This window comes from Hyla sarda, chromosome 1, assembly GCF_029499605.1.
Source record: "Hyla sarda isolate aHylSar1 chromosome 1, aHylSar1.hap1, whole genome shotgun sequence".
NCBI lineage: Eukaryota > Metazoa > Chordata > Amphibia > Anura > Hylidae > Hyla > Hyla sarda.
The window spans coordinates 157,528,957-157,546,757 of NC_079189.1; the positions used below are offsets into that span (position 1 = coordinate 157,528,957).

The 17,801-nt window shown below is 44.3% G+C and overlaps 1 protein-coding gene across 9 annotated transcripts in view; it reads left to right on the forward strand.

Annotated features, from left to right (window-relative positions):
• LOC130360585 (malate synthase-like) overlaps positions 1 to 17,801 on the forward strand; it is an 87,813-nt gene that overhangs the window by 58,883 nt on the left and 11,129 nt on the right. For 8 of the 9 annotated variants that reach the window (XM_056563150.1, XM_056563120.1, XM_056563128.1 and 5 more), the window contains 7 exons: positions 1,009 to 1,068; positions 4,283 to 4,439; positions 12,599 to 12,797; positions 13,093 to 13,171; positions 16,945 to 17,034; positions 17,183 to 17,255; positions 17,347 to 17,414. In XM_056563150.1, coding sequence (XP_056419125.1) covers positions 1,009 to 1,068; positions 4,283 to 4,439; positions 12,599 to 12,797; positions 13,093 to 13,171; positions 16,945 to 17,034; positions 17,183 to 17,255; positions 17,347 to 17,414 — 726 coding nt within the window. The remainder of the gene's footprint in view (positions 1 to 1,008; positions 1,069 to 4,282; positions 4,440 to 12,598; positions 12,798 to 13,092; positions 13,172 to 16,944; positions 17,035 to 17,182; positions 17,256 to 17,346; positions 17,415 to 17,801) is intronic. The other variant, XR_008890740.1, reaches the window with a different exon arrangement.

A 17,801-nucleotide genomic window follows, 5' to 3' on the forward strand; every position in this document is an offset into this window, starting at 1 on the left:
TTGCTTTTTTTCCTCCCTTATTTGGTTTCGTTCCAATACACACAAAGGGAATAAACATGTGTATAGCAAAAACATGTGTTACTGCAATCCTTTTCTGTGAGAAATACTTCATTTTCTAGAAAAATGTCAGGGGTTCCAACATTTACAGCCATGACTGTATATCAGTGTTTCCCCAGTGTGCCTTCAGCTGTTGCAAAACTACAACTCCCAGCCTGCCCAGACAGCCAAGGTATGTCTAAGCATTTTTGGAGCTGTAGTTTTTGCAAGGCACACTGATTAAAAAACACACACAAAAATACACATCCACCCCCCACCCCTCCTCGCCCTTCCATACATACCTTCAGCTGTTGTAAAACTACAACTCCCAGCATGCCCAGACAGCCAAAGTCTGTCTGGGTATGCTGGGAGTTGTAGTTTTGCAACACTTGTAGTTTTGCAACAAAAACTACAACTTCAGTGCCAGTGATCGTTCCTGACCTCTGAGGCGGGAAGGTAACACAGTAGAGCAGACGTCCCCGGCGTAAAACGCCAGTTCAGGAAAGAAAATTTCTTAAAGGGCCCCTGACTGCAAAGAAAAGTGCAGGCAGTGTGGGCCCTTGGGCAGTGCCTGGCATTTCAGTCTGCACTGCTCCCCACTCTGCTCTGGTGCTACCAATTCACAGCCTTCCCGCAGTTAAATGTCTGAATCCCCTGCCAGAGATTGGCTGGGGATTCTGATTTTTCCACCCCTCCCTGGCTCAGCAGCATCAGCGCTCTAAAGCAGCTGCCTTAGGCTAGAGCTGGCCCTGATTTTGGGGCAATTGTCATCAGCCTCATGGGGGATTTTACCTTCCTCTTGATGGACTCTTGTCTTTATCAACTTTGTAAACTATGCAAATATGTATGCAACTAACATACAGTATATGGCAGATGACAGATGAATAACTATAAAATGAGGTGGCTCCTATTTAAACTTAACCAATATGAAATATTGCATTTCTGTGAAGTTAAGATACTATTTTCTTTCAGGTAGAAAGCTTTCTAGAGGCCAGACTCTGGAATCAGATATTTGTCTGGACAGAAGAAAAGGTGATGTAGTGCAATTTGTAAGAGTTTTGTTATGGGCAAATCCTCATCATACAGAATCACACTCATATTTTGCAATGTTAAGTCAATCTGAGAATTTAACACATGTACATGTCGAAAAACAGAGAAAAATTTGAGCAAGGTCCAGCTGTGCACAAAAATGATGTAATTATTTGCCATTTTTCACCATGTTCACCAAATAAGCATTGCTTTGCAGCAAGGGTGTGTGGTTTTAGCTGAAGGGAGCATGGTCGCCCCCACTCGTCAAATTTACGCTTTCTAGCAAGTGTAAGCTACAGTTGAAATCTCCTCCAGCTTAGAGGTGGCAGTAATTCAAGGGAAGATGCACAGGCTTCCTGCACCTCTACATAAATTCAGCAAGACTGTAGTGTAAGGCGCCGGTCATGATAAATCCCCCCCTAAAATTATTATTATTATTTTTTTTTAAACAGAACTTGTATATACTGCCCCTTATGTAAAATTGCCCTTCTGAGTAAGGCGGGGTTCAAACAGTGTTGTTTTACATCTTTTTGTCACATTTCAATGGTCACAAGAGGAATGCCTAGAAAAAATGCTACCTACAATAATCCTAAGTGTTATTGTAAGTAGCCTGTGTTTTATACTTTTTTGTACATTGCACATTCATTGACTCCTATGGGTGAGTTGTTTGTGTATGTGACTATTGCAAAGACACCAGAGTACATTCCATTATGATAATGAGATGACTGTTAAGAATTGATCTCTGCAGAGCAGGAAGTGTTCGTCTATTGCGAGGCTCAGTGGCCAGAGGGAAAACTGCAAGAACTTTTTGGCAGGATTGACTTAAAGCAAGTCTGTCAGCTCTATATGATGCTTAGATCTGTAGACATAAGCAGATTGGTCATAGGGAGAGAAAAAAAAATTATACCTGTCTTTTAGCTGATAGCTGTTAGCACAATTATAAAATAATGTAATAGATGCAAGGAAGAAATATTGATGGCACTCACCTATAAAATCGTAGACTTTATTCATTCTTTAAAAACGAAGCTGGCTCATGACTGTTCAGGAGACAAAAAAAAACGCTGCAGCCGTGGCTGAACGGGGTGCAGCTTTTTTTTTTTTTGTCTCCTGACCAGTCATGAGCCAGCTTCATTTTTAAAGAATTAATAAAGTCTACGATTTTATAGGTGAGTGCCATCAATATTTCTTCCTTGCATCTATCACATGAAAGCTTTTTTTCATTGATGTGCATTCCTATTGGTCTTTTTTCTCCCCGGCTCTCCCCCACTCACTAGGTAAAAATCTACAGTTTATTGGGTTATAGTAGTATACCGAATTGGTGGTGCCACCCCGCTTTTTCCTCAGTGTATGCCTTATAAAATAATGTTCTCCTTCCAAACTCAAGTGCCTTGGAGGCTGTGCTGAGGAGCAGCAGGTATGCCTCCTTTTTCCCCACCTCTACCTGCTATGCATGACTGAAGTACTAGGCTCATGGCCGGAAACCAAGAAGGGGGGAATGGGGAGTGAGAAGACATGCATGCTGCAGCTCAGCTCTTCACACCGGAGCATAGAAGGGAATATATGATTTTTATAACTTTAACAAACAGCCATTGACTGAGAGACAGGTATCGTTTGTTTGATCTTCATGAAACAGCAATTGTGAAGTATTTTTTCTTAGAAAATATTCTTAAAAGAAATGTATGAATAAATTCACAACTGATCACTGACATTCTCTTTGTAAAGGGCTATGCCTGTGCACTGTCTGCTGTGCCACAAAGGGAAATACATTTCTAGTAAGAATAACGAAAGGAGTGACATAATACAAAGTTCTGAGATAAAATGTCCCCTCCAACTGTTGTTAATTCATTCATACATTTCTAAATAGGAGTGACACAAAAAAAAATTCACAAGACAAGATATTCTAGGAGTATTATTTTGTGAGAAATACAAATATTTATCAAAATAGACATAAATAGGCAATGAGAAGTGACAGGTCCCCTTTTAGGGTCTATTCCTACGTACAGTATTTGATGCATAGGATTTTCTGCTGCAGATGTCAATGTAAACTTAATGACTGAATACAGCTTGAAATCCTATGCATCAAATCTGTGCATCAAATCTGCGCAGAATACTGTACGTGTAAATAGACCCTTAAAGCCAAACTGTAACAAAGAATATTCTTGGGAAGCTGCACACACTGGCCGACATTTATCATTGTCTTTAGACTGTTTTTTGTGTCTACAATAGGCGCAAAAAGGCGCAAGCATGGTTTATTTGCGCATTTTTTGCGCCTTTTTGTTTACACATTTCTGCTGATTTTGAGTTGCAATCCACTGATTTTGAGTTGCGATCCACTGATTTTGGCAATACACATGATATAGAAGGGATTTATGAACTGCGCCTTTTGTAAAAAGGCGCACACACGGCGCAAAGCCACTGAAAAGTGTCTAAAACTACACCATCCCAGACCTGGCATAGCTTTTTAGTGTATGTGAAGAGAGAAATTTTTGAAAATGTTTACCTGCACAAAATGTATCAAATGCTCGGTGAACATTTAATAAATTTGGTGATCCCACACATTATCAGCACACACAAAAAAGGTGTAAAAAAAATGCTTCACTTACACCTACGATCATAAATGTGGGCCACTGTGCCTAGGGCTTCACCACAAGCATATTCTAGGCATACCTTTAGTGGTACGCTAGGCTGCTTTATACTTATACAGAATTAGGCTTTATATTACCCTTGGGAGTCGGGAAGACAGAGCCCGGGGTCAGCGCTGCTCCGGACCGCACCACCTCTTTCTGCCTACTTCGCACAGGTGATCCTGACTGTCAGTCTGACTCCCGAGGGTAATATAAAGCTTAAAGGGGTACTCCGCCCCTAGACATATTGGGGGAGATTCATCAAAACCTGTGGAAAGGAAAAGTCGACCAGTTGCCTATAGCAACCAATCAGATTGTTTCTTTCATTTTGCAGAGGCCTTGTTAAAAATGAAAGAAGCAAGCTGATTGGTTGCTATGGGCAACTGGGCCACTTTTCCTCTGGACAGGTTTTGATAAATCTCCCCCATTATCCCCAGTGGCCGGACCCCTATGATCAGACATCTTATCCCGTATCCTTTGGATAGGGGATAAGATGTCTGGAGGCGGAGTAACCCTTTGATTCTGTAAGTGTAAAGCAGGCTAGGTGAAAGTTCAACGGCTATTGATGGTATGTTTATTCATTAATCACACAGCTAAGCCTACCACTTGGAAGTATTAAAGCCACTGTGCTGATTGAAAGTGTGCTGGCATCATTTGAGATGGAAGAAATCTTATATGAGCTGAAGGACCATTCTGCTGGTTTGAACTGTGGCATTTGGGATTACTCTGCCTCCTTTGTCAGTAAATTTGGTAAGTATAGAGGAAAGGTGATTGAGACAGATAAAACAAAAAAATATAATTCTCACTAGACCTGTTAGTTTAACCTCGGTTGTATGTAAATTGTTTGAGGGTTTCCTAAGAGATGCTATTTTGGAATATCTTGATAAAAATAAATGTATGACCCCGTATCAGCATGGCTTTATGAGGGATCAATCAGCTTTTATGAGGAGGTGAGCTCCAGACTGGACCAGGGGCAATCGCTGGATGTCGTAAATCTGCATTTTTCCAAAGCATTTGATACGGTTCCACATAAAAGGTTGGTGCATAAAATGAGAAGGTTTGGGCTGGGGGAGAATGTGTGCAAGTGGGTAAGTAACTGGCTCAATGATAGGAAACAGAGGGTGGTTATTAATGGTACTTATTCTGATTGGGTGACTGTTACTAGTGGGGTACCTCAGGGGTCTGTCTTGGGTCCTGTCCTATTTAATATATTCATGAATGACCTTGCAGAGGGGTTGAATAGTAAAGTAGCAATCTTTGCAGATGACACTAAACTCTGTAAAGCGATAAACACTATAGAGGACAGTGCACTGTTACAAATGGATCTGGATAGGTTGGAGGTTTGGGCTGGGAAGTGGCAGATGAGGTTCAACACTGATAAATGTAAGGTAATGCACATGGGGAAGAAAAATCTGGGCTGGGATTATGAATTAAATGGGAGAACACTTGGGACGACTGACGTGGAAAAGGACTTAGGAGTCTTAGTTAACAGTAAATTTAGCTTTAGTAACCAGTGACGGGTGGCTGCCAAGGCTAATAAAATCATGGGGTGCATCAATAGGGGCATAGATGCCCACGACAAGGAAATAATTCTACCGCTGTACAAATCACTAGTCAGACCACACATAGAATACTGTGTACAGTACTGGGCACCAGTGTACAAGAAAGATATAGTGGATCTGGAGAGGGTTCAAAGACGGGCAACCAGAGTAATACGGGGAATGGGAGGACTACAGTACCCAGAAAGATTATCAGAATTAGGGTTATTTAGTTTAGAAAAAAGAAGGCTTAGGGGAGACCTAATAACTATGTATAAATATATCAGGGGGCAGTACAGAGATCTCTCCCATGATCTATTTATACCCAGGACTGTATCAATAACCAGGGGGCATCCTCTACGTCTAGAGGAAAGAAGGTTTCTACACCAGCACAGACGGGGGTTCTTTACTGTAAGAGCAGTGAGACTGTGGAATTCTCTCCCGGAGGAGGTGGTCATGGTGAACTCTGTAATAGAGTTCAAAAAGGGTCTGGATGCATTTTTGGAGAGTAATAACATTACTGGTTATGTATACTAGATTTATAGGGACAGAAGGTTGATCCATGGATTTATTCTGACTGCCATATTTGGAGTCGGGAAGGAATTTTTACCTCTAGTATGAGGGTTTTTTGCCTTCCTCTGGATCAACTCAACTCAATAGGGACTTATTAGGGTTATAGGTTGAACTTGATGGACTCTGGTCTTTTTTCAACCTTATGAACTATGTTACTATGTTACTAATTGGGAAACAGTCACGTATTAAGAACAATATTTATTCTTATAAAATATAGTGTAAAATCCTGTGAGTAATTACATTTGTTTTCATTCTTACTATTGCGTGCAGAATGATTGGGGAAAACTTATATTGTTTTGGCTTTAAGCACAAGGGAGAGTTTACCAAGGGTGGTGTAGGTGAATGATTGTTCTGCGCCATTAAAGGGGTTATCCATCATAAGGTGACTTTAGTACTTACCTGCAGACAGTAATGGACATGCTTAGGAAGGATCTGTGCTTGTCTTTGGACTAAATGGCTGTGTTGTGGGGGGGGGGGGGGGGTGGCGTGATACAGAGGAAGATGGCCATGCAAGTGTGGTGCTCCGGCTCCCTGAGGCGCAATATCGGCTCCAAACCTGGTGACCTGGCTGTTTTTTGATGGGGAGGACTTCCCGCAAGCTTAAGAAGCCCCCCGCATCTCTCCGGTGGTCCTTGGTGCCATCTGGAGGGATCACCCGCTTTCGTCAGCAGCCCCAGATTCCGGCCATGTGCAGTGCGGCCGCCATTACAGGTCCTGCATTAGGCCTCTGCTACCGCTCCGTCGGCGTGGCTCACCTGACGGCTAACCGGCTTCTAGCTCTGCCGCAAAGATCCTCCGTACGTCCGCAGGACTTGCTACACCCTGTGACTTTACCCCTGCTGGAAGCGATTGTCCGAACCCCAGTGAGTGAGCCTGACCTGCAGTTGCCTGGCCATCACTCTTCTCCTGCCGCAGCATCTCACATAGTGGAGGCCCCTCCTGCTACCACCCGGGACTCTGCTCAGGCTCCATACCCCAGCTCGCCCACGGGATCCCCGGCCCTGCAATCTACAGCAGAGTTAAGCGGTGTTGTGGAGGGGTTGCTCTTCACACCACAGGGGACCTTGTTCTCTTCATCTCCCCTGGGCAGTAGCCTGCCATCTAGGGTAGCTCTAGTGAGGGGTGCTGCCTCCCCCTCCTCTGGCACTAGGGCCCTTGTTGCTGGGTCACCTGACTCTGTGGTCCCTTGCGAAGGTCCCCACTGTCTAGCCCTCCACACTCCAACCCTGCTGGACTCTCACCTGCTCACCCCCTGCACCTCCAACCCCTAAATCACAGAGGGCTATGTTGTCCTCACGGCTTAATGCTGTGGCCCCTCACTTTGCCCCTCAGGGGGTCCTCCTGCCTCTCCTGGGCTGCGTGGGCCCTCCCAGCCTAGGGTGGAAGAAACTTCCTGGGATGCCTTATCTGAGGCAGATCTTGACCCCTCTTGTGCCCCGGCCCTGTCTCCTGCAGATTGGAGTCAGCTTTTAACCCAAATTTCCACCAAGGAGGTCTTTCGCTCTTTCATTACTGAAGTTACGGATGCTTTCAGGGCTGAAATTTCTTCCCACTGTTAGGATTCACGTCATGTTTCTGACAGAGTGGAGGGCCTGGAGGATGCCCATGATGCTACCCGGGCCTATGTCGCTCAGTTGCAGTCAACCATTGCCTCTCAATCAGAGTTTCTCCATGACCATGTGGAGGACTTGTATAACCACGGAAGGCGCAACAACTGTGGGGACTTCCAGAGGTGACCCAAGAGGAGGACCTCCATGTGTCCTTGGAAGCCATATTCAACCTCATCCTGGGTGAGCCTCCTTTTAACAAGATCAAATCGGATAGGGCTTCTACTGGTACCCCCGTGATGTCATTTGCTGTGTCCACGACTTTCAGCTTAAAGAGACGATCATGGCTAAGGCTCATTCTTTGAAGAACTTTGACTTTGATGTCGCACCAATCCAGCTGTATCAGGACTTGTCTTTGATCACCCTTCTTAAATGGCGAATGCTGCAACCTCTCCTGGCTGTCCTGCGGACCCATCAGGTACCCCATAGATGGAACTTTCCTTTTGCCCTTACTGCCCGTAAAGAAGGATGCTCTGCCATTTTACGCTCCTTCTCTGATGTGCCATCTTTCTGCTCTGCCCTGGACTTGCCTGTCCCTCAGATGGTGGACTAGGGTCTGACTCCTTAACCTCCCTACCGATCTGTCTTTTAGTTTTTACTCATACCCTCATAAATTGCACACACGTATAGATTACTTTTTTGGTAATCTTCCCATGGTCTAGATGCTTTCTGGGACCTCTTTTGAACCAATTTCCTGGTCGCACCATAGTCTAATTTTGCTATCCTTTTCTCCTTCCTCTTCTTTCACTCGGCGCTGTCACTGGCATCTCAGTGATTCTTTGCTCAAATCTCTGCCTTCCCGGGAGTCGATGCAGACCTATTTTACTGAGTATTTTACTAGTAACAAGGGTTCGGTTGCCTCTCAGGCTGTGCTGTGGAAAGACCATAAATCGGTGGTCCGGTGGCACTAAATAGCTCTGGAATCCCATTTGAAACGTGATACTCTGGCCCGTTCAAGGGAACTCTGTGCGGAGATAGCTCAACTTGAAGCCTTTTACTGTCCTCCTATTCTCTCTTTGGGCTGAGGTGCTTGATCCCTGCCCAGGCTCGTTTTGCTGATTTAGAGCTTCACAAGGTTGAGCGGCAGTTACTGTTTGCTCGACATCGCTTTTATGAAAAGGGCAACAAGGCCCACACTATGTTGGCTAGATGCTTACATGACCGTGCAGTGGCTCAATCCCCTTCAGCCCTTAGGGACCCTTCTGGCACTCTTCACTATCACCGTGATAAGATTTCCCATCTGTTTGTTGACTATTACACTAAGCTTTACTCTCTTCCTTCTCAGCTTCCGTCTGAACCAGTTGAGAGCGCGGCTGCGGCCCTTGACTCTTATCTCTCTTGTTGTCATTTGCCGTCTCTATTGGCGGAGGACCGAGAGACCCTGAACGCTCCAATTACTCTAGAGAAGCTTTCGGAGGTTCTTAAAACTCTTCCAGTGGATGAGATGGTTTTACTTACTTGTACTATAAGACCTATTCCTCTATTCTTCTCCCTAAACTTGTTACTCTTTTTAATTCTTTTCTGGGGATGGGATCCCGCAGACCTTTTTGCACTCCTTAACCACTTAAGGACCAATGACGTACTGGGACGTCATGGCACCCTGGGCCTTAAGGACCAATGACGTCCCAGGACGTCATGGCGTTTTCCGGTCCCTGCCGCGCGCCGGGCAGAGATCGGAACGGCATGCCTGCTGAAATCGTTCAGCAGGCATGCCGTGCAAATGCCTAGGGGGGTCCCGGGACACCCGCATGTCGGCGATCGCAGAAAATCGCATGTCAATTCAGACATGCGATTTTCTCCTATTCCGGGCTGATCGAGTCTCTGGTGACCCGATCACCCGGAAAATAGGGATGTCAGTGACAGGCCCCAGCATCCTGCAGGGTAGGAGTGAGGTCGCAATGCTGCAATCTCCTCCCATCCCCTGCCATTGGTCAGAACTGATTCTGACCAATGGCATAGCAGGACGGTGGGTTGCCATGGAAACCCCCCGTTCTGCCCACCCCTGGATGTCAGGCAGAATGGGGGGAGAACATGGAGGCCGGTACCTGGAGGAGAAGACTCGTGGGGCCCGGCAATCATCACAGATATTCACCGGAGATCCCGGCTCAGGTAGGAAATCGACAGGAGGGGGGGGGAGAAATTAAACTGAAAGTAAAGTGATTTTTACTGTGGCAACCACTAGGAAGGCCGAACTGCAACTCCCAGCATGCCCACACAGCCAAAGGCTGTCTGGGCATGCTGGGAGTTGTAGTTTTGCAACATCTGGAGGGTCACAGTTTGGGGACCACTGTTACAGTGGTGCCCAAACTGTAGCCCTCCAGATGTTGCCAAACTACAACTCTCAGCATGCCTAGACTGCCCAGGCATGCTGGGAGTTGTAGTTCTGTAACATCTGTCCCTTCAGAATTTGCAATTTTCATGACATTTTTGAAATTTGCTGCTCTACTTTGAAGCCCTCAAAAAGTAAAAATATGTCCATTTTATGATGCCAACACAAAGTGGACATATTGTATTTGTGAATAAAAATAAAATTTATTTGGAATATCCCTTTTCCTTACAAGCAGAGAGCTTCAAAGTTAGAAAAATGCTAAATTTTTAAAATTTTCATGAAATTTTGGAATTTTTCACAAAAAAAGGATGCAAGTAACGCTGAAAATTTACCATCAAAATAAAGTAGAATATGTCACGAAAAAACAATCTCAGAACCAGAATATTCGGTAAAAGCATCTTAGAGTTATTAATGCTTAAAGTGACGGTGGTCAGATGTGCAAAAAACGCTGTGGTCCAAAGGTGTAAAATGGCCTGGTCCTTAAGGGGTTAATTACCCTGATACCTAAGTCTGGGAAGGACCCTTTACAATAAGATCCGGCCATGGATCCTGCTGGGGTGCCTTTGCCAGATGTCTTGGATCTTTCCACCATCGTGGCTCAGCAGTCGCAGCAGTAAGCCCGTCAGGCGCAACAACTGAATCAACTTTCAGCCATGGTGCAACAGCTTCTTGCCGCTTAGCAGCAACAACAGCAGCAGCCACCTGTTCCTGAGCCTCCTCATCACTATATGCACAACTGGGAGGATGTCCTGGGGATTGCCACCACTCTCCCTCAGTGGCATATAATTTGGGAATGGGTTTATATGGCTTCTATTTGCACTGTGTATAAGGAAACACATTTAAACTGGTTATGGGATGGTATCACACCCCGGAGCTGCTTAACAAATTGAACATCACTCTTCCCCCAGAATGTTGGCGCTGTGGGGTTGGCCTGGGAACTGATTTTCATATATTTTGGTCTTGTCCACGTATTGTAGATTTCTGGAGAGTGGTAAGTCGCTTGATTCAGGGAGTGTTGGGAGTGTGTGTGCCTCTGAACCCATTACCCTATCTTCTGCACTTATCTGCTTGGCGGTTAGCTAAGAAGTTGTTTAGGCTCTTTATGCACATTGCAATGAGAGTCTTAGCAGCCAGAACAAAGTATTGGAAAAGGACTCTCCCTTTGTCTGTGACAGACCTGTTTACCCGCATACGTGAGATTCGTTCTCTAGAATCACTCACAGCCTCTTTAAATAATACTATTCCCTCCTTCCTCTCTATCTGGGAACCATGGGACTGCTTTTCTGATCGACAACCCCCCTGATACGCTTTTTCTTCAGTTCCTCTCTTACTCTTTTTCCCATTTCTTTGGTTTCTTTCTTAGTCTATTGTCTTTGATTTCTTTCTTTGTCTTTTGTACTGTTGTTTGTCTCTGTGTTGTCTTTGTTTGATTTTTATAATTTTGCCACATGTTCTCTCCTATATTTCTTGGGGCAGTTTTGGCTGCTTCCCCTTTGAGTTTTGTGCATGTACTCAGTGTTTTTCACCGCAATGGTGTATTCCTCTGGGGGGATGTATGAAACTTGAACTCTCACCCTGTTATTGCCTACTATTGCCCATCTTTCTGCATCACTGACATGAATTGACTGGTTATACTTGGCCCTTGTGGGCCCTTTGAGTATTTGACATGCTGTTTGTATTTTGTCTGTATAAAATTATAAAACTTTAATAAAAATTTACAGTTTAAAAAAATAAAATAAATGGCTGTGTTGTAGGTCCAACATAATGCTGCTTTTTTTAAATTGGCTATTTCCTGTTGGCGCTCCTTCCTTCCAACTACAAGTCCTTGGATTCCTTGTTTTTAAGTGTGAGGTCACTTTTCCCCCTCTCACACATCAGCCACCCCACACATTGCAGTTCAGCTGCAACCCTGTAGAGAATGATCCCCCCTATCGGTTGCTCTACCCATTAAAGCTCAGGCAGGCTCCCTTTCAACACCTGACTAGTGATGTAATGTCTTGAGCCACACTGCAACCTGGGAAAAGCTGAGACAACGCTAATTTTCTATGCAGCTTAAAATGAACATTGGGGGCAGAAATCACAACCACTCCCATAGACTTGCATTGAGGGGTTGGGGTGTGACGTCACAAGGGGGGGAGTCGTGATGTCACAATACTCCGGCCCCATGGTCGTCACACTCGGAGCCTCCAGCGCTGTGGAGAGCTCACAAAGGTGGGTGCGGAATGACAGATTACGGGGGTCCCCAGCGGCGGGGTCCCCAGTGGCTGGGCCCCCAGCGGCAGGGTCCCCAGTGGCTGGGCCCCCAGTGGCAGGGTCCCCAGCAGCGGGACCCCCGCAATCATGCATGTTATCCCCTATACCTTGGATAGGGGATAAGATGTATTAGGGCCGGAGTACCCCTTTAATACACCACTTTGTATGGTTACTCCTCTGTGATTTTTTTTTTTTTGCAAATTTTTTATACGCCACAACAAAATGTGCAACTATTTACAAATGCTGTCCACAGTCAGTTTTGTAAGTGAAATCTGGGCTGATGTAGATTTGCGACAAATTAAGGGCTTTGTTTCAAATTAAGGGCCTTGAGACAAATTATGCGACAATCGCATATGGCACTATGGCATACCTACACAATAAAGCAGAAGTCACAATCAGTGTCTAAACTGTGACAAATTGAACAAACCACCACAACAACAGGGAAAAAATGAATTATAAACTTCCTCCAAGGTCTCAACATAACAAAATGTGAAATAAGTTAAAGGGTCTGAAGACTTTCCAAATGCACTGTATGATTAGAGAATGTATTTTGTTAGTGAGATACATCCTACGGTATTATATCATTTTTCACACTTTTTAATATTTTAGGCCATCGGACAGACTTTTTGTTGCCAGATCGCAGTAAGTATGTGAATATGGAGAAACATTTTCTTAAAAGTTACATGGATTTGTTGGTGAAAACATGCCATCGACGAGGAGCCTTAGCTACAGGCGGAATGGCAGCCCTTCTTCTGCCAAAAGACAAAGACAGTGCAGAATATCAAAGTGTTACTGCAGCTGTTACACGGTAAGCTGAGAGACTATGTGCTACACTGTATAACACCCACTCATGTGATTATTGATAGAACACAAGAAAATCTAAAATGGGTTTAGTTCCAGGGTGCCAACAGCCACCTAATACAGAGCCTCAATAGTTCCCAAGTGTTAAAAGAATGTCAATTTTCTACAGACTGGTATGGAAGTAACAATGCACCAAAAATATTATTGCCTTCTGGATCTGTGATGATCATTTGATGTGTTACTTCTACCTCACAAATAAGCAGATTGAGATTTGTTAATGTATTCAGAATTGTGCATTTCAGGTTAAAATTGTTTGAAATAAAAGCTGGAGTGGATGGGTTTATGGTGTATGACATTGACTTAGTGGCACCAATGCAAAAGGTAAGCGCAGCTCAGCTCTCACATCCCCTTTTATATTATTGTCCATTGATATGCAATAATACTTAATTACAAAAGCAAAGTGTCATGCTTAACATTTTCTAAATTAGAGTCTTGTTGATCAAATAAAGGTACATTTGTTGCAGAAAATTCTACGACTAGAAAACCCATCTCATGCAACTGAATGAGGTTTCTGTAAGCGCTATTCAGGTGTCATAGAAATGTCTGCAACAAATGTACCGCATGTGAATGTACTCTAGACCAGGGGGTCTCAAACTCAAATTATCTGGGGACCACTGGAGGTAGCAGCTGGGTGAGGCTGGGCCGCATGCGTCCCTTACATATAATGCCCCCATCATCATCCACCAGCAACCCTCCCCATTTCCCCTACCCCCGTGTGGTAATAGCAAGAGCTGACAGATGATGGGGGTGCTACTTCAGGGGGTTCCCCACATTAGTTAGGCAGCAGGTTCCCCACATTAGGTAGAAGCAGGTTCCCCAAATTAGATAGTAGCAGGTTCCCCACATTAGGTAGTAGCAGGTTCCCCACATTAGGTAGTAGTAGGTTCCCCACATTAGATAGAAGCAGGTTCCCCACATTAGGATAAAGCAGGTTCCCCACATTAGGTAGTAGCAGGTTCCCCAAATTAGGTAGTAACAGGTTCCCTACATTAGGTAGTAGCAGGTTCCCCATATTAGGTAGAAGCAGGTTTCCCACATTAGGTAGTAGCAGGTTCCCCACATTAGGTAGTATCAGGTTCCCCACATTAGGTAGTAGCAGGTTCCCCACATTAGGTAGTAGCAGGTTCCCCACATTAGGTAGAAGCAGGTTCCCCACATTAGGTAGAAGCAGGTTCCTCACATTAGGTAAAAGTAGGTTCCCCACATTAGGTAGTAGCAGGTTCCCCACATTTGGAAGTAGCAGGGTCCCCACAATAGGTAGAAGCAGGTTCCCCACATTAGTTAGTAGCAGGTTCCCCACATTAGGTAGTAGCATTTTCCCCACATTTGGAAGTAGCAGGTTCCCCACATTAGGTAGAAGCAGGTTCCCCACATTAGGTAGAAGCAGGTTCCCCACATTTGGTAGTAGCAGGCTCCCCACATTAGGTAGGCAGCAGGTTCCCCACATTAGGTAGAAGCAGGTTCCCCACAATAGGTAGTAGCAGGTTCCCCACACTAGGTAGAAGCAGGTTCCCCACATTAGGTAGTAGCAGGTTCCCCACATTAGGTAGAAGCAGGTTCCCCACATTAGGTAGTAGCAGGTTCCCCACATTTGGTAGTAGCAGTTTCCCCACATTTGATAGTAGCAGGTTCCCCACATTAGGTAGCATTGTCGTGCCCCCCTCCCCGACTCTCTCTCACACACACACACGCTCACACAGACAGACGCCCACACATGCACACACACATAGACACACTTACCTGTCCTGCGCTGCGCTTCTGAAGCCGGACGAGTGACATCACTGACGTTCTCCTGTGCGGGTCTGCGGAGGGACGTCCCTCTAGACTAAGAGAAGCTGCCAAGTTATAACATAGCTGCAGTAATCTGATTTTTTCTTTGAATTAATACCCAATAAATGCTGCACAGCTGTAAGTATCCATACACATGACTAGTTTGCATCTCCATTTTCTACATAAAAGGTCATCCTAGGACCCTACTGTGTCTTCATCTTAGGACCCTTCTGTATCTTCTTCACATTGCTCCTATTCTATAAGGAGTCATGCTTAGTTAGTCTGCTTGTTTCTATATAGCACCTTTTTTTTCCACAAAACTTTTATTAAAGTTTTGCCGTTTTACAAAAAGAATAACAACACATGGGATGTGCAAGTCCTAACATAAAGGGAAAAAAAAAGTAAGAATAACAGTCAACTAAATCATCACACAGTCAGAATATTATGACAATATCAAGGCGGTTAGAACCCCTTTCTCACCGTGGAGCCTCTCAGATAACCCAGACCACTCCTAACCAGAGATGTGTGCCTGCAGTTTCTCATGAAAGTATTCCCAAGCCATATGACGATGCAGTGAAGATTTAGATATTCCAAACCTGTCCAATAGCAGCCGCTCCACGACACAAGCCCTATGTATAGAGGCCACAATTTCAGGTATCAAAGGTAGATTTGTGAAAATCCAATATCTCGCTATAGCTGTTTGGGTAGCTGGCAGAGTATGAAATATTATTATTGTAAAAGCTCATAAAAAACTTAAGAGGAGATTTATCAAAACCTGTCCAGAGGAAAAGTTGCCGAATTGCCCATAGCAACCAATCAGATCACTTCTTTCATTTTTCAAAGGCCTTTTCAAAAATGAAAGAAATTATCTGATTGGTTGCTATGGGCAACTCAGCAACTTTTCCTTTGGACAGGTTTTGATAAATGTCCCTCACAGATTCTAGTCCCAGCAACAGTAAAGCTACCTCCCATGGCAGCATCTGGTCCAGCCACCCCACCAAGAGGGAGCGCACAGGTGTCAAGTACCAGCGGTATATGAGCTTGCAGGACATCTCCAAGTGATTGACACAATGAGAAAATGTAATAGGGAGAGAGTAAACAGTAGACCCCTGTGAGGTAGGAGCACTCAACCCCTGGCCTCGCTCCCATTGCTCTTGGAAGGACAATCTGGAGGCAGAGGTTTGCAATTGTAGCGTGACATAAGCAGCAGATATGCCCCACTGTCTCCTCGTGATCTTAGGAAATAACCATCTAACAGATATATTTTTATTAGATATACATCAAAACAGATCAAACGGTCTGTATGAGTATCTTGTTCTTTACTCTGGTATTGTATGTATCCATTAAGTGGTTAAACAAAGTTTGTGTCATCCATGACATAGCAGTATTCATTTCCGTCTAGACCACTCTGCTATGCTCCAGTGCCTGTTTGTTCTATGCTTCTTTATAACCCACAGCAGGGATGCTGTAATGGGTACCCCATAGCTGCAAATCAATCCCTAAAGTGTTCCTGCACAATCCCTCCAGAGAGTTGATTGTTTATTGAATGCAGGTATAAACTAGTAGTGGACACATGTTTTGCAACATGTTTGGTGATAAGACTTCGCTTTAGACAATCGGATCCACAGCGTATTTTATGAAGCGGATCTGCCACTAGAGGACCGCTACAGGGTGCCTTTAGATGTGCCTGCTCAGAGCAGCAATACGCCGCTACAAGCAGATACGCAGTATACTTGCACATCGCAGCAGTGTGTCTGCTCGTAGTGGCGTATTGCCGCTCCGAGCAAGCACAGTTAAAGGCACCCTGTAGCGGTCCTTCAGCAGCGGATCCGCAGTGTAAAATACACTCCGCTCGTCTGAACATACCCTTAGGGTAGGGTCACACAAGCCATATTTTGCTGTGTATTTTGCTGCATATTTCTGCAGCTTATTTTGCTGCTTATTGACTTCAAATGGATAGAAAAATATGCAGCAGCAAATACGGCACATGTGACCCTACCCTAAGTCTACGTTCACACGGGCGAATTACCTGCGGAATTTCCGCAGCATATCTGCTGTGGAAAATCTGCAGCAGATTTTGCTACGATTGACTTCAATGGGTCAGCAGAAAATTCGCAACAGAGACAGATTTGCAGATTTTCCTTCGGATCCATTGATGTCAATGGTAGCAAAATCCTCTGTGGAAATTCCGCAAGTAATCCGCCCATGTGAGACCGAAGGGTGAATTCATGCATAGCAAAACTGGTTGCAGAAACTTCTGCAACTGTTCTATTTATTTGAAATATCTGTAATAGCTGCATAAGAACTCTTCCTCTGTTCTTTAGCTTTTCCAGGAGCACACAAGTGGACCAAACCAGTTACATGTCATTCCATCTGTGAACATCACCCAGTCTGACCTACTTATAATGCCTGCTGTAAGTATATATCAGCAGTGTTGCCCAGTTCATAGTTATGCAAAATTCAAATAAGTATATATATATAGATTACCTCTGTTAGCATCTGCTATATTTGTAATTGACAAAATTGTATTATCACTAAACATGTCCGTGTTGTGTTCCTAAGGGAGGTGTCACACTATTTGGCCTGAAGTATAATATTGCTGTTGGTATACTTTTCATTGATGCTTGGCTTAAAGGTAGATTTTGCACATTATTATCCTGCCTATATGTATTCCCCTAGAAATGATAATGTTCCCTGATACTGTATAAATCTTTCCATATGTTTAGGAGAAGGACATTTCTTTTATTGTGGAAAAGTGGAAGACTCGGCAACGGCTGAAATATCTCGATCTCAGGTATGCACAGAATGAACAGGACTCTAATGTACATGCATTGAAGGTGAACATCTTCTAGTGTTGATAATTTGGAAATTCTATAGTTGCAAAACACCAACAATGCTTTCAGTCCTAATATAATTTCCAGGGTCTAAACACAGACGGAAGTAACAGAAATTGGTCAGCGATAAGGCTATGTTCCTACATGTTACAGTAAAATCTCTCTTAGTGAACACCTCCCAATAGCGAACAGTTTTCTATTCCCCAGCAGAGTCACAGAAGACTTAATGTAATTCCACCCTCCGAATAGCAGAGGCGGACTCTCCCAATAGGGGACAAAACCCTCCTAATAGTGGACAAAACACACTCAATAGGGGATAAAACATTCCCAATAGGGGACAACCAGGC